At 40.4% G+C, this 16,551-nt stretch overlaps 1 protein-coding gene across 1 annotated transcript in view; it reads left to right on the top strand.

Moving 5' to 3' along the window:
* LOC121892485 (plexin-A2-like) overlaps positions 1–16,551 on the top strand; it is a 67,967-nt gene that overhangs the window by 12,852 nt on the left and 38,564 nt on the right. Inside the window, exons 3-4 of the mRNA XM_042405484.1 lie at positions 7,741–7,875; positions 16,449–16,549. Coding sequence (XP_042261418.1) covers positions 7,741–7,875; positions 16,449–16,549 — 236 coding nt within the window. The remainder of the gene's footprint in view (positions 1–7,740; positions 7,876–16,448; positions 16,550–16,551) is intronic.

Here is a 16,551-nt window from a genome sequence, read left to right as displayed (position 1 = left end):
GATGTGGTTGACTGATAAGGATTTCTGAGGCTTTCTTCAACTTGCTTCACGTTGTCTTCACTATCAGCTATCTCCACTGGCATCGGAAACTTGCAGGAGAAAATACAGGCAGCCCAAGCTGACATATCATAGGTCTGGTGGTGTCTTGTCTCTTGTGGTATTGTGTGGATGTGTAGTAACCTTTGTAAGGGGGTGAACACCGGCTGAGTGCCAATTTTAGTGGAGTACCTAGTGATAGAGGACAGATTTGTTGTAGTGCTTGTTTTTTGATTTGTACTGCCTTTTCTTTTTACTACAGTAGGGCTTTTGATGGTGTAGGTTTTGCATAACGTTAGCTTTGTACATGTTCAATCACTCAATAAATCAATCAGTATCATTAAGCCAATTCCAAACACAATACAAGTACCAACACATTCCCCTAAATTCTATATTCTGTACTACTTTTTGTACGAGGAACCACAACAAAGATTTTTGTCTCTGTGCTACTGAAGTCTAGCATGCAAGTAAACAGCAAACACACTGTAGAATGACATTATACTTTTACCCTGTGGCAGCTTCAAACACATAACAGGTGTTGAGTGGAATTGATTTTCTGAGGAAATGTTTCTGCCTAGCACTGTAATGCTCAGAAGGATTACAAAGGCATACAGAGTGGAACCGGATGCTCCTCTGACATACAGTGAGTATATTAAGGTGTGGGTTGTCAAGATGTTCCTAGTGTAACATTTTGTGTGTTTAGTGTGTGTTTTCCAGTTCTGAGGGAAAATCAAGGGTGTCACAACCACCCCAGAGGAACTTTAGCAAAATTTTAATATGATTAAACAATTTAATGTGTGCCAGAGGACTTAATCTTAGGGAGACAATACTCTTGACAGACTGGGAGGGTGGAGTCTGGCAGTGCATTATCTCAGCTGCAGGAACTTAGCAGCAGTATTTCCCCAGAAATGGTTGAAAATGTTAAGCTCACAGCAAATAATGCCTTAGTCAAATACTCTCATGTGCAAATAGTGGATTCATTATGGCTTATTGAGAGTTGACGGGGTAGGGAAATTCTCCAGTGCATGGCTAAATGACTTGGACTTTTCAAAGTCACAGTTTCTAAGGGGTCCAGGAAGGGGGAGATTTAGTGATTGAAATCATTAGAATGGAGTTTCAGAGGTGGGGATGACAGAATAGGTGTGTTTGAGGCTAAATTGAAAGGATTTTCATAACTGCATGAACAGAGCTGAACCTGAGGGTAAAAGTCTTCAGAGCGTATCACCATTAGATGACTCAGTGCAGTTGAAAAAGTAAATGGTATTAAGAGAGGCAATTTTGTGATAACACGGAAAAGTGTCCATCTTTCTGCCTTTCCTGACTGCAGTTTTATTTAGAAGCTCTGTCTCTCTATCCGGCTCTCTTTGTCCTGTCCTCACTCTTATTTCTTTTCTTTCTCCTGCTCGGTCACACAAATGGAAAACACACGAGAGGACTGTGACTGCATTGCGGTCAGGAAAATGAAGAACATACGAGTGCCATGAATTGTTCCAATGTCCCCCTCCCACTGCTTTTGTTGATGGGCCATGGGAACCTGACAAACAATGGGAATGATTTGAGGGACGGGGGCAGTATGGAGGAGGACAGGAAACAGAAAACAGGAAACCATGTCCTCAAGGAGAGAGAAAAGAAGTGAACATGCAGAGACTGAGAGGAGACTGTGGTCAAGTTGTAGAAAATGTGGTATGAAGACTTGGAAGCTCGCCATGCAGCTGAAGGTTAGGGCGAACTGAAAAAGTCTGCTGCTGAAACTGGAAGGCTTTTAACAATAACCTAAAAAAACACACACACACACACACACACACCGTGACCTCTCTTCCGACCCAGTTGGTAATCGTGTTTAGGGTATGGGCACTTGCCAACATGCAGCGTATCCAATGGATGTGATCAATACGCCTCTCTTTGTGACTGTAGTTAATGTGATGGCTGAATGATTAGTCCTGTCCTGTAATACACATCTCCACCTCAGTGACCCCCTCCTCCTCTGTACACTCTTCGTTTTCATTAGCCGCTGCAGCTCGGCTCTACCCTGAGTTTCCTCTCATTAGCATTCACAGTGCGATGATGGATATATGGGCTAATCAATGCCCGCTCTCCTCGGCTGTCATCCACGATTGGACCATATGCACAGCCACTCAACCTTAAAGGTGGCCAGTTGTCTGGCCCTTATGTCGCTGCATGCCCCGTGTCACAATATTGAGTCAAGCCTGGGAGCATCGACTGCGAATTCTGTGCCAAAATCTGTCTTGCTTACAGTCTGTGTACATCTTTAGATCTAGTCTAGCGTGTTTTTTCAGTCTGGGCCATTTTTTCCCATAAAGAAATGGAAGATTTATGTGAGGTTTCCTGCCAAATTGTAACTTTTTTTACACTTTTATATGAAAAACAATACTCTAGTGTAAGTCAGATGTTTGCACTCGGTGAGAAAACTCAATGATTTCCAGCATAATGTCAAATAAAGACTGAAGAGGAGAAGTTTGTTGTGGAGCAAATGAATCAACCTCCTCATGTCTGGTTCAAAGCAAGTTGGATGTGCTGGTCTTCAGAGACAGATGAAACCTTGTCAGAGAAGCAGATTGGGAATGATTGGTTGAACAGAGTGCTCTTCGCCTCCTGGGTCATCATCCATATGTTTAGGTTAGCTGGGTGAATTTTCAGGCCACATATGGACACACTTTTTTAGGATTGAACAGCCATCACCACATAAACACAGTAATCATATGTTTTGCATGGTTTCCCGATCTGAAGAGGAAAAGCAGGGGTCCTGGGATATTTACATGTATACTTTCTCTCAGCATGAATCAAATAATCGGCTGAAATGAATCACAGAATCAATCCCATATGTAAATACTCACGGGAGAGACATTTGGGAGGGTGTATTGCTCATGAAAAGGTCTGGCAGCTTTACAACCGAGCAAGCCCTGCTCAGGCCAAGTGACATCTTAGAAGTTGTTTTTTTTTTTGTTTCCTTTGGCTTTCGCAGGAAGACAGCAGCTGAGCATTTAAGATGCAAACCCAGCCATGAGAAAGAGAGGCTGTTGTTTGTTAAGCGCACTTGGGCTCAGGTTGCATATCTGTTTGTGGGAGCCATACTAAGCTTAGTTGTTTATATCCATTGCAGGTTTTGCATGGGAATTTCAGCAGCAAGGAAGGATATTGCTGTTATTGGCTTAAATATTATTCATGGGTTAAATATATATCCTCGTCAGCTGTGAGGCGCTGGGAAGACAGAATGAAATGAAGAGCTCACTGAGGTCATATGAACATGTGGTATTAATGGCAAGTCAGTTCTGTTCTCCTGTTACATGACACGGACCACACAGGGGGAATCTTCTTAAAACTTTGAAAGATGCTTACTTAGGTTTTTGAAAGATGTGCAGCTTTGATCTTGACCTTGAAACAATGTAGTTCTAAGTACTTATAGGCTGTTTTTATTATTGAACAATATGGACTTTTGTATGTTTTGTGTGTGTTCCTGATATGCTACAATCCATTATAATATATACTGGTCAAAAAAAGTGATCATACGCATGATTTACAAGTACAAACTTAACAAAAGCAGCCATCAAAACAGTGAATTCTCAGTGTGTACGTGGTGAATGTTTGTGTGCACATGTCTTTGTTTGCATGCCTGCATAGGTGAGTATGTGCATGTGTGTGTGTGAGTTTGTGTGTTACTTCCTACAAGCAGGCTCATTATAAAACCAATTAAACCCGCCTTACTCTCATTATGGAGCTGTGGGGCTTAAGGAGAGATTGAGGACCTGTTGTACTCCCAAAGGGCTTCTGCCTGGTCAGCCCTGTTTCAAATGATAAAACCGCTTTTAAATCCGCTGAAATCAAACACCACGGATCAGTCAGCGTGGGTCAGTATTTGCCTGAGCTCATCCCTGCACCTCTGGCCCTCAGTCAATCTCATCATACCCAACAAAAAAACACTTGGCTCGGTATCTGTCCTTCTCTCCACAGTTGTTTGTTGTTTTTTTTTTCAAATGCATGGTTTCACCGCAGAAATGCGTACATGCTCTGGTTTCTATCTGTGCTATTTGTGAAATGAGGAGTGTGGGAAAAAAAAATAATGTAAACTGGCTCCATTACTGCATGGGATTGTGGTAAAAGAAAGAGGGAACAAGAAAAGGAGGAGGAACAAGAGAAGACAGGGCAAGAGAAAGAAAACAGACAATGCGCTAGAGAGAGGGTTTAACTCTGAGATAGATCTGTCTATGAATGGACTATTTAAAGGATGGGATTGTACACGGTGTCGAGGTAATGACATTCTCACCGGTGTGAGACAGACAGTGTCCTCGTATGATCTGGAATCAGTGGATGATCCCACATCACTCTTGTCTCTCTGCTAGGCTTTGGAGTTTTTGTGTGTGGAAGATGATGCCTTGCCTACCCTCTCTGTACCCCCTATATGCACCCTCCCACTGATATAAACTAACACACACACATACACACACACACACACACACACACACACACACACATATTTCTCTCCCTCATTCTTGGCTGGCGGAGCTGACGGTTGGAGAGGAACAGCTGCCTGGAAGGTGGAGGCATGATTGATTGATGAAGTTTTGGTGCCCAGGGGATCCAATCATGTAATCAGTTTGTATTGATTGACTGTCCCCAGTGAGAGACTGCTGAGGCTCTGCCACCATGTGTGCAAGCTACTGTAGCCTGGCACGCATTCAAATTTGATTTGGTGGTGGGGAGGTCGCCTAGGTCTACGTGTCAGGATGCATGCAGGGAAGAATGGCATAATCGCACTGCAGACGTTTCGCAACACTTTGCCACAATTCGCTGCTCCGATTCCTTACTATCTTTCATTTATTTCATTAATCAGCTTTACTGTAATTGCATCACATGGTTAATGATCCAGTCTCCCAGGAATTTAAATAGGGCTTCAACCTGGGTTTGCATAGCTAATGAGGATTTTTTTTTTTCTCCAGATATCGTACTTAATTCAGACTTGTATCTCTCATTTCATATTTCTGACTTGTATTTCAAGTGTCATGTTACCATTACTGTATGATGCAACTGATGATGCAATTTACATCATTTCTGCTCCAGTGGTGAAAGATCTGTCTTTATGAGCGCACATGAAGGTATTTCTGTGAAACAAAACAAAAAAAAAATAGAAGGAGCACTGCTTATTTTGTTGTTGTGCAAAACATACTGAGCAATGACTATGCAATCCAAACGAGATAAACAAGGAGTTTTGTATTGTTTGGATTGATTGTTTGGATTGCGGATTGATGAAAAGTTAAAACACTTTCATTATGTAGTGGGAAGTAAAGGGTAGTTTATACCTGTGTCTCACAGCTTACTCGCTACTTTACATCTTTACAAGCATTTTCAAGTCCTCACAAGGCTCCCTTTTGACAGCTCCAGCATCCATAAGCCACTTATTACAAAGATAGACCTGCTTATTTGTTTGCTTCACTGCAACAACACATCTTGTTTGTAGACAGAGGTGGGAGAAAAGAATCGAAAAAACCCTTCACCAGTGGGCATCTGTTCTCTATGCTTGCATTTAATGAGCCCCAAAAGATTGCTGCCTGAAAGTCATTCCAAAGTCAAATTAAGGCTGAGCTCAGTGAACACGTCTCAAAACTCAACTGCGTCACGGCTATAACCTCAGGGGTGGATTTGGGTCAAAAGTCTCACTGGCTGATTGGACTACTGAATGAGTAGCAGCGGATCCATCTTTCCTTTCCCTTTCCATCTGTTCTCTCAGTCTTGATTTCTTCTCAGATTTCTTCTCAGTCTTGATTTACAATGAATGTACCTTGTCTGGGTTGTACTAATGCAGTACATGTCCAGAGTGACAACACGCTACCACAAGTCAACGAGATGCTTGATGAAAACGAATGAAGTAAATGAAAAGAAGTCGAGAATCCACACACTTATCTCCACTGTGAACAGCCAGTTTATTGTCTAATCTTTCGGTTACACAGACCTGCATCATAGCATAATGCAAAACATCATAAAAACTAACATATATTAGGAAGAAACAGAAACTGTTGAACTGTGAACTAAACTGAACTCATTTGAGGGACTTTAAAGGAATAGTTAGACATTTGAGAAATTCTTATATGCTGTATGAGCGATAGAAAGAAAAAGATCAATTTCATAGTTGTGTGAGCCAATATTTTGTGACATTTTTAGCCTAACGTTAGCTTAGCGCAAAGACTACATGCAAGCAAGGGGAAGCAACTTAACCTATCTACCTGTAAGGTGTCTCTAACAACTACAATGTTGTCTTATTGATACATTATATGTGTATATTTACAGTAACATGTAGAAATAGAACATTATCCGTTATGCACTGGAGCTATTTTCTAACATACAACAGTCCTCAATCCTTTCCTCAAATTACTGGCTTTGCACACATTTATACTTCTGAACTAAACCTTGGTGATTTCGAGAGAGTGTAATGCCAAAGCAAAGGGTTGTCTGACAGCAAGGTAAAGTGGTGAAATTTTTCTAAATATAGCGTACACTTAAATTGATATTGATTTTTTTAGGTGGGCCTTTTTTTAGGTGGCTAAAATACATTTTGCTGCTGCCTCCGTCCACAACAGTACACAGCAGTACATCATTTAGCCTCTTTGCCAGTACTCCCACCTGCTTCTCCAAACTGGGGGAGTGCTGACCCCCATCTACTGTGAGTAATACACTGACTATGGATAAGTACCTCATACAACCCCACTGCGAAAAATCCAAACTATCCCTTTAACTTTCTTTTCCTGTTGTTTGATATACCATCTGCTTCTAAAAATGTGTACGATACGTTTCCATTAAGAATCAATTTTTTCATTTTCAGTGATTAATTTCTACTTTCTTTATCATACACAAATGAACCAGCTGTTTTGTGTATTATTTCACATAAGCAGCTTCTGTTGATAAGCTAATGTTCTTATTAACTGCAATAGTGGAAAAGAGTTTATTTACAACTGATTAGTGTCTATCAGATACAGTAGTCTAAGTGTATTTGTCAAGAACAGAATGTAAACGGCTTGTACAAGAGGTCAGTTGGTGTTGCTAGAAAAATGTTTCGACTAATGTGAATACACTTCTCCTAGCTTTTGCTTCACAACGTGCTGAAATGACCAGAAATGCTTGTCACTGAGCTCACAAACCCCTGAGATACACAGCGTTCAATGAACATGAACACAAAATATTCAAAATTCACACATCTAAATGTTAATACAGGCGGAGGAGGCTGGGGAGGTGGAGGGAGTTAAATTTCTGAAATCAGGCAGCAGTGTAGCAGCGAGGATGCAGAGCTCAGCGTAGTCGTATGAAATTTTTATACAGACCGCCTATTGAGAGAGACAGGTGGTGAACATGTGTAATTGGAGGGTGTATGAAACATGTGACTATAAAATGACTTCTCTGTCTGAGCTCCATCAGTTTTCTAACAATTTGAAGCGAGAAAACTTCATAAAAGTAAAAATGGGTGGTGATCAAACTGAAAACAAAGCGTGTTTTCTTATTTCTTGCAACTGAAAGTATATTTTCTTATAACGCCAATCTTTTTGAAGGACAGCGGGACCTCACAGATACAAAGGAAGCGTACAAATTATACGATATACTGTAGAGGACAGATGTCACTCTACAAATGTACAGTAACCATTCAGTCACTGTGTCCTGCAGCGCGGCATTCACTGTCTATGTTTGTCTGTGTCTCTACAGATCAGGGTGGACGGTCTTCTGGAGGGAGGAGTGCTGTACGAGACAGTGACTGTGATGAAGGATAGCAGCCCCATCCTCCGGGACATGGCCTTCTCCCTGGACAGGAACTATCTCTATGTCATGTCTGACAATCAGGTGAGGAAACGCCCTCGTTTTGCTGCTGCTGTCAAGGAGAAACACTAAGCGGCAGGGTGATGTAGCGAGTAGCGAGAGCGTCCTTCAGCTGGAAGCCTGCGGGTTCAAGCCCCTTTGACAGCAAGAGTTCGCCGTGCTGACACGTCCTTGAGCGACTTGCTATATGTGTAGCATGAAATTCAAAATTCACTCGAAATTAATTTGATTATTTAAGCCATTAGGTTCATGAAAAGTGAAAAAAACAGACAGAAAAATATTATTTACATGTGTGTTTAGGTATAAAACTAAATAGTAATTCTTATTTCTTGAGGAATCTAATTTAATTTAGCAGAATATAGGAAAAAGAAATGCCTGAGCTTTATCTGAACAGATCATAGCATTACATTTAGCATTGCTATTGTGCCCAGTTTGGGACTTAGCAGTAAGACAGTTTAGAATCAAAAACTTTAATTTAAGTTAATGTTAAAATAATGCAATTTATTTAGAATCCTAGCAGATGATTATGACTTATCTCCAAGTCAATGTGGCAATTCACAAACATTCACAAACTGTATGCGTACAGTGGGGATTGTTAAATATGCAGGCTGTGTGTAAAGGGATGGACCGCTGTTCTAATTACTTATCCATGCAAATCGACTTACAGCACATGCATCTTTTCAACGCGACACACGCGCACGTCCAATAGAAAACCATTAGCGGCTTTTTTCTGTGTGGTTGTATCCCCCCTCGTCTGCTCCTCACTTGGCCCGGCATGATCACACAGGCGAGCAGTTGTTGTTGTTGTTTGACAATATTCTCTGCACTCATTGCAGATAAGAGTGAACAGTGGTAATCACTTTCAACTCCCATCAAGTGATTATTTTGGCGCGGCTGCATGGCACTGTGAAATGGGATTAGGTTTCATTGCGGCCAAAAAAAAAAAAAAGCCCCTATCACTGCTCTCACTTGTCTTCTGACTGCTGGAATGTATTGAGCCAGAGTCACAGGACAGAGAGGAAAAGGGCACTGGGACAATTGCAGTTGTGTCAGTTATTTCAGAGTGCTTCCAAACTCTCTTCTGGAAGCTTGAAAAACAGTCCGAAACCTATAAAAGCACCAAGTTTAAGAAAACAAGCGATGTCATATGAGGAGCAAGGGAGAATAGAGACAGCATTGTGTTTGGTGCTGTCTTCTAAAAGGCAGCTCTTCCTTCTGTGTGATAGACTGGAAGAGACAGGACATCACTTATTGATGAGCTCTGGTCGTTCGAGGAGAGACACATGCTTCCTTCAAGGAGATAGCCAGCTTCTCTCTTCAGTCCACATAATAACCGAGCAAAAACCAAGCCCAGCTTGGCCAGGCCTTTTCTCTCAATATTAGAAAAGCTTTGGCTTTGTAGCCCTCAGGAGCTTGGAGCAGCTCCTGTCTCTCTCTCCATCTTTGCTCAGCTTTCCCCTTCAGACTTTCCTGAAGCTAGGGTAAGGAATCCCCCTGGGAGAGGGCTTCACTCACAGATTTCCCACATTTCCAGTAGATCCCAGAGATGAGAGATTTTTGGATTCCTGGGAGCCAAACAATACAGGAATGATGTGGAATGAGGAGCGAGGCACAGACAGATTTGGCTGAGCTCAGCCGACCCTTGTGGAATAACAATGAGCCTCTCTGTCTCCTGCCGAGTGAAACACGCAGGGTTAGCATGATGATGAAGAGTGAGGAGAGAGAAAAGAGAATCAGTGTGTGGATATATGTGTTTGTGTGTGTGTGTATGTATCTGTGTCTGCTCCAAAACATCATTTGGGAACCATTATTGATATGAAAAAAAAAATTTCACAGCAGTTAATCTTTTCTCTCACTGCGTGCCTTTAGTTTGATCATTTCTAAGAATAGAAATTCTCAGTATCCAAACACACAATAACCTCACTGAATGTCACTTGTCAGTCTGTGAAATGATGGCTAAGGCTTTAAACCTTAGAGAAGGGGGGAAACTGCTACAAGGTTTTTCCAGGGCAATCTCTCAAAGTGCCACTCTGTAAAATGTAAAATCAGTGCTTGAAATCCAACCCACCCACTTCTTTGTTTCTCTGTAGCTCTGTCTGTCTGTCTGCCTTCCCTACCTTCCATGAACTGTATGTGAGTACTGTGTACAGAACAGCAGGGGTTCCCAACCTTTTTTTTGATCTGACGTACCACCACAACTCTATCAGATGAGCTCAAGTACCCCTTTATCAACAACATCTGTCACCTTCAGAGTGTGCCCGTTTAAATGGATTTTTAACTGGATATTAATTAACACTATTAATTATATAAAAGTGGATATTTTTACAAAAATATTGTCATACATGACATTCAGTCAATTTTTGTATTCATAGTTCTACCACTTGTGGCAGAAGCTAGAACTATTTATCAACACTTTTAGCTGCATATCTACTGTATTTACACTTGTCTGCTCTCAGGTGTAGAAGGTGGTTTTCAAATGTTAATGTACCGTTGACTCAGGTTGGTAGATGTGTCCAATCAGCTACTACCACAGCTTGAGGATGAAGCCAATGTGGAAGTATCTTAAAGTACAAAGCCACAGATGGCCGCTAGATCCTGGCTCCAACTGACTCCCATTCAAAAAGCGTCAACCTCTCTCTAGAAATACTAGGTCAATTGTTTTTTTCAGTGAGTCATTATAGTCTCAATTGCTAAATTTTTGCCCTCTAATAAGTGTGCTGATGTTCATTTTGGAAATTATTGCTCCAGTAATAAGATTTGAAGACTGATAGTAGACTTTGATGTCATTCGTGTGGGCGTTCAATGACAGCTGTGATTGACAGTTGGTTCAACTGCTGCTCTCCTCGGCTCAGGGACTCATACAGAGTTGGACCATTGTCACAATATTTCGGACAGTTTAATGTTACCTAATTACGATACCTGGCCTGTTAGCACAATTTAGTTAAAATAGCCAATGTTAGCACAAGAGTGCACTGCTCAGTGTTCCCAGTAAGCTAATATTCCCTTCGGTCTAAGGTAGCAGGGCGTGTTTCCAGAGCGTGAAAGGCAAAACCCCGCACTCCTCATTTGTAAAGTCTTGGCTCCAAACAGAAAAGATGACGAGAATCACTGGCATATAGCATGTGTGCTGAATAAGCTAAGTGAAAGTGGTTATATAACATGATGGCAGTATGGATATTAGCTTAAAACTGGAGCCACTGTCTATAAACTGAATTATGAACTGTGTGGGAATACAGTCAGTGCTGCTAACAGTCATAAAATTGAGGAACTGATTTCTAAAATGCCACATTATGGTAGTTTTTTATGCCTTGTGCACTGCAGTACACTTCACAGCTTCAAGTCAAAACAGAACAAAAGTCCATAGAAAGAGGACTTTAAAATAGGCAGCAAACTATTTTACGTGATTTACTCTGTAGAAATGTTAATATTCAGTCAACCAATACATTCATTATTATTGGTATCACAAGTCTTAAGTTTCATTTTAATTCTGTTATGAGTTTCAATTCCAATTTTAATTTCAAATTGCGATTCTCTTATTGCAGAACATTAGCCCTCAGTTCTTTCTCACGCTGTAGAACGTAATTAGGTCTGGAAGCACAATACAAATGGGAATAATAAACTTGTGGTATAACAATTTGTGGAAACAAGTTATTAATTTCCTGTTATGCTGAATCCTAAAAACACAAAATGCTGCATATGACCTGAAATCCCCTGAAATCTCTAGCTGTCACATGATGCAAACAGTCATGTGACTGCTGTGGATTTCCCAGAGCCAGACTGAGGATACAGGATGACAGCAGTGCAGAGGTCTAAAAGCCGGTTTGCTCATCTGACAGTGTTTATAAAGTTCTAGTAAATCCGGATGAAAGTGTTAAAACGATAGCGAACTGGTAAAATGATAAGATCAAGCATTAGTGTAAGGGAATCCCAGATGTTGTGGAAAGATAAAGATTTAGTAATTCCCAAAGCTGAAATAGTACGTGATCATCCGGCCTTGCCATGATACAATACTGAAAAACATTAAAAACCAGGCAGACTGAAAATTGCCTCTGGAACAGAAGATTTTCATTGGTTTTCTGCATTTGCTTTATCAGTTTCTCCTGAAATTATCTCAGAGTAGAGAAGGCAAACAAAAGCTTGATAAGAAATGCTAAATACTGTGACTCATAGCCTCTAGAGTACATTAAACATGAAATGACTGTAAAGGTTTAACTGATGTACGATTGTATATAGAGGATGAGAGTGCATATAGTATGTAGTAGACTAAATAACATAAATACCATACAATTTAATTAAGAAAGAGGGAGACTGATGCTAATCCGCATATTGAGCTGCTATCATTTTAAGACCTTGTGAAAATAAAACCTAAGGACATGTCTTTTGATCTTATTTGGATTCAACACGGTGTGTTCTTGTTCAGGTCAGTTCCACTAAACAAATCAACCCTGATGTGCAGCCAGAGCTTCACATTTGATTCTTAGTCGGGCAGCAGAAAGCAGAAGATGCAGCTTTCTCCTTGTAAAGGTCACGCTGTCTAAACGGCCACAGACCAACTTTGTTAGTTTAGACGAGCTCCAGTCCACAACAATTCATGGATTATTCCTACTGCGTCAGATATGGACTTAGAGCCCTCACCCCTCCCGCGCTACAAAATCATTTTGCTAATGGAATGCACCGAATGGGCTCTGAACTGCAGGAAAAAAAAGAGTGAAAGTTATTTCATAGGGAGCAGTAGATAATCCATTTTGCCAACACAGACCTGAGAGAGCACCCACTCATGCTATCAAGAGCACCGGAGACACTCTAATCCATAATCCACTCTTCATTTGTGATTGCTTACATCAGGAAATTGCTTGCATCATACGTCCAGTCCTAGAATAATAACAAAGTATAAAATAGGCAGGCTCAGGCTGCAGCTCTAACCTGGTTTTGTATTCAGGGGTGGTGCTGGCTGCGCGACAGAAGTGACTCTCACAGCAGCTAATGGAGAGCTTATGCTTTGCCAGACATTCATGCATGGAAGTGGCGGCAGAAGTTGAGTGTGTGGTTGTCTGTCTGTCAGTGTGAACACATCTTTTTGCTTATGTGTGCTCCTGTGTGTGTAAAAAGTGTAGTAATGACAGCATAAATCTATACTGTGTGCTCACGGAGTGAATACCGATGCAGTACAACAATGATCATGCTTCGAGAGGGAAGAATATGTTATAAAGAAAAGCTAAATACAAAAATTACTGCAAAAATGCTTGTCAATTAGCTGTGGTGTCATTTTATGTGCTTTCTGGCATCTGAGAAATAAAAATCTGACAGTTCCTCATGTGGGCAGAGCCATAAAACTGCATGTTGCAAATTTGTCTCAGCAGCAAGAAGTAGAAAAAAAGGGATTTTCTTCTGGGATATTCTACAATGTCTGTTGTGATAAGGACGTACTGTATATATGTAGGCCATATATTGAAAAGTAGACATGATGAAATGAGCTTTGCTCTCTCCTCATCAGAACTGCTTATTATTATATCAGAATGTTTTGGTTGCTCCCCTTTGTTGACTGGAACTCCCTAAAACTCGGTATTTCACCCGGATGGGCGTGGTTTTTCAGGACATAGCAGCGCACACTTCGGCGAGCTCTGTGACTGTCTCAGCCTGTGCTCTGAGTGCACGTTCATGAATTTTCCACGATGGAGGGTGAGTTAGGTTCGTTTTGTACAAATAATGTAGGTTACTACTTTTAATTTGCTTTTTGTTTTGTCTCTCACAAATGGGTGAAATGCTGCAGCAGTATGAGAGAGAGACATGCACACACGCAAAGTGAAATCTTCATACAGGCATGGTGTGAAATATGAAGGGTCTCGGGGTGATCAGAGAAACTACACTGAATAATACATGCATTGAATGTGAGAGGGGTTATATATGAACATATAGGCTACATAGTATTCTATTAAAGTATTCCTATAATTAGTATATTTGGTGTCGCATCTGTGTACATTTAAATAATTCTTGTGTGCCTTGTAAGCCCATATGGGCTGAGCATCTTGATGTAAGATAGGGTTACTTTTAATGACATGTTTTGACAAACACTATTATATCCAAATTATGAGACTCAAGGAGTTGCAGCATGCACTGCCTCTGGAGATTGCACCAACAGAAATGTAGTTTGGTGAAGAGTTCCCAAACTTTTCCATGCTAAGGACCCTCAAATAGTTAGAACACAAACCTTTTGGTGTGGGACCCTTTGCTATGTCCACTGGCATTAGAAGTACGTAAGTGAGGAAGGTAGAGTGTATTTAGTCTGTGACCTGTGGGAGATGATGAAAAAAAATTGCACTTACATTTATTGTAGTCTACTTCATGGTTTGATGAAAATGAGAAGTTGGTCTGAGTAGCAAAGTATGCGCTAGTTTTATTTCTAAAGCTTGGAAAATTAGGCAAACTAGACTGAATAATACATGCATAGAATATGAGATCAGTTTATTTGATGCATGTCAAGTATGAAGGCATACACAATATACTATTCATGTTTTCCTATAATTTGTATATTTTTTCTCACACTTATGTACATGGAAATTGACAGTCTGCCTTGTAAACCCCTTTGAGCCAGGCATCTATTGATGCAAGATACTACATTGATATCAGAATACAGACCCCCCATCTGAGTAGATTTTTGTTGTCGGACATAATTTAGTCCATCTAAATGTCAATACCTTTTAGCTCAGTTTAGTTGTACATATTTTCCAGTATAACATTATGATGGTCAATTTGAGAATTTATCAACAGTCAGGTAAAAGTCATTCGAAAATCTGCAGGGAAGTCTAGTCACGGTTGCAGCCGTGCCAGCAGTACAAGGAGCCAAAATTGTATCTTTGTTAATCGATGATCACAACAAAATAAAAAATCATCTCTGTTTGAAGTTACAGTTAGGCGTGAGGTCTCCTTTAGATTTAATCTTGGCGTTAAGGCAAATATTAGGTTAATAAACAACTTTTTAGGTTACGGTTTTGCTGGCATATCCAAAAAGTCACAAGATGACCCAATGCGATCAGCCGAGAATGCGCATCGGGCACATGACATTGTGATGCAAGGCACCGCCCCCGGGTGAAATACCAAGTTTTTAGGAGTCCCTTCGTTGACCTTATTTCCACTTCTTGGCAGCCATTTTTAACTTTTGTCACACTGAGGGTTGGAAACTCAAAGCAAGAGATTTGCATTTGCATAAAAGTAGTGTTAAAAATCCAGAGACCTCTGCCCAGCAGTATAATTTAAACCTGTGCTGGTCAAACAAAATGAAAGTGAGTCTTACTGTACTTCTGTCTAGTTCTTTTTGGATTACAAGTGTATTTTGTGGATGAAATTGTACAGTAGATTTGCATAGCCTGCATGTATATTTGATTTCCAGCATATAATTATATTTATTGAAATTTTTAAGACGGCAGACTGTGTGGCAATTTGCTTTTTATTGTGTTTCTCCACACTATGTAATATATGTGGAGCATGTGATCCCAGTTGAGTCCCATACATCACACCTGGGATTTGTTCTACTAACTAACAAGTGAGTCTGAAGAAGCATTCGCAAAATGCTTTGCTCACTCTTTCACTAGCAGAAAGTGTATAAATAATAAATACCAATCAGGGAGGAATAAACGGTTATTTTCATTGTTGAGTAATTTTCTCGATGGACTAATTAAATTTTGTAAGTTTTGTCTGCAAAATGTCAGCCAAAGAGCCCAAAGTGGAATCTTCAAATGTTTTGTTTTAACCGACCAACAGTCCAAAACCCACAAATGTTCAAGCTACACTGATATAAAACAAAGAAAAGCAGTAAATACTCACATTAGAGGAGCTGGAACCAGAACATGTTTGACATTTTTGCTTGAGAAATGACTGAAATGATGGACAAAATACTTGCTGATTCATTTTCTGTTGATTGTCTGGTTAGTGGGTTAAACCCAAGATATTTTAAGTTGGTCCGGAGCAGAGTGTTCTGGTGTCCAGAGTTTCCTTCTTCATTGATAAAATTAGTGTTACTTTTGAGGCAAAGTGAGGACTTCAGTCATATCTCTTTATATCTTCTCCTCCTTCTTCTCCTGTGATTATTATTTCAGACACTCCTAACCCAGCACCTCTTTTATAATCATCAAATGAACTTCAGATCCTGGGAACAGTCAATACAACCACTCCTTGAAAGTTGCAGGACAGTTATGTAACTTTCATTGTACTACCTAACTTATACTGTATTCAGGTACCTGCAATGGCTCTTATACTTAAAATCTGTCTGGATTCATGGATCCATGAATCACGTCTATTTGTTTCTAATACATTTGTGGTGAAGAATTTGTGAATTGCTAAATGTTCGCATATTCTTTTAAGACTGCAAAATATGGATCATGTTACACAACACAAGTTCTAAATTGGGCTGATGTAAACTCAAGCATGATGCCAAAAATGTTGTTGAAATGATATATATTGAGAGATGGATGCAATATTTATTTTCTCTTTGAAAACCTTCTAACCTTTTGTGCTGAGACTGTCTGATTTTATTTATACTGGTTCATCTTTTTCACTATATGCTATTTCAACATTTTAACACTGTGATTCCCCTGGTTTAGGTGGCCCAGGTCCCCGTGGAGGCCTGCGAGCAGTACGGCACATGTGCAGAATGTCTGAGCTCTGGTGACCCCCACTGTGGCTGGTGTGTCCTGTATAACATGT

The sequence above is a fragment of the Thunnus maccoyii genome, chromosome 3, assembly GCF_910596095.1.
Source record: "Thunnus maccoyii chromosome 3, fThuMac1.1, whole genome shotgun sequence".
Classification (NCBI taxonomy): domain Eukaryota; kingdom Metazoa; phylum Chordata; class Actinopteri; order Scombriformes; family Scombridae; genus Thunnus; species Thunnus maccoyii.
This window is presented reverse-complemented; position numbering and strand designations above follow the sequence as displayed.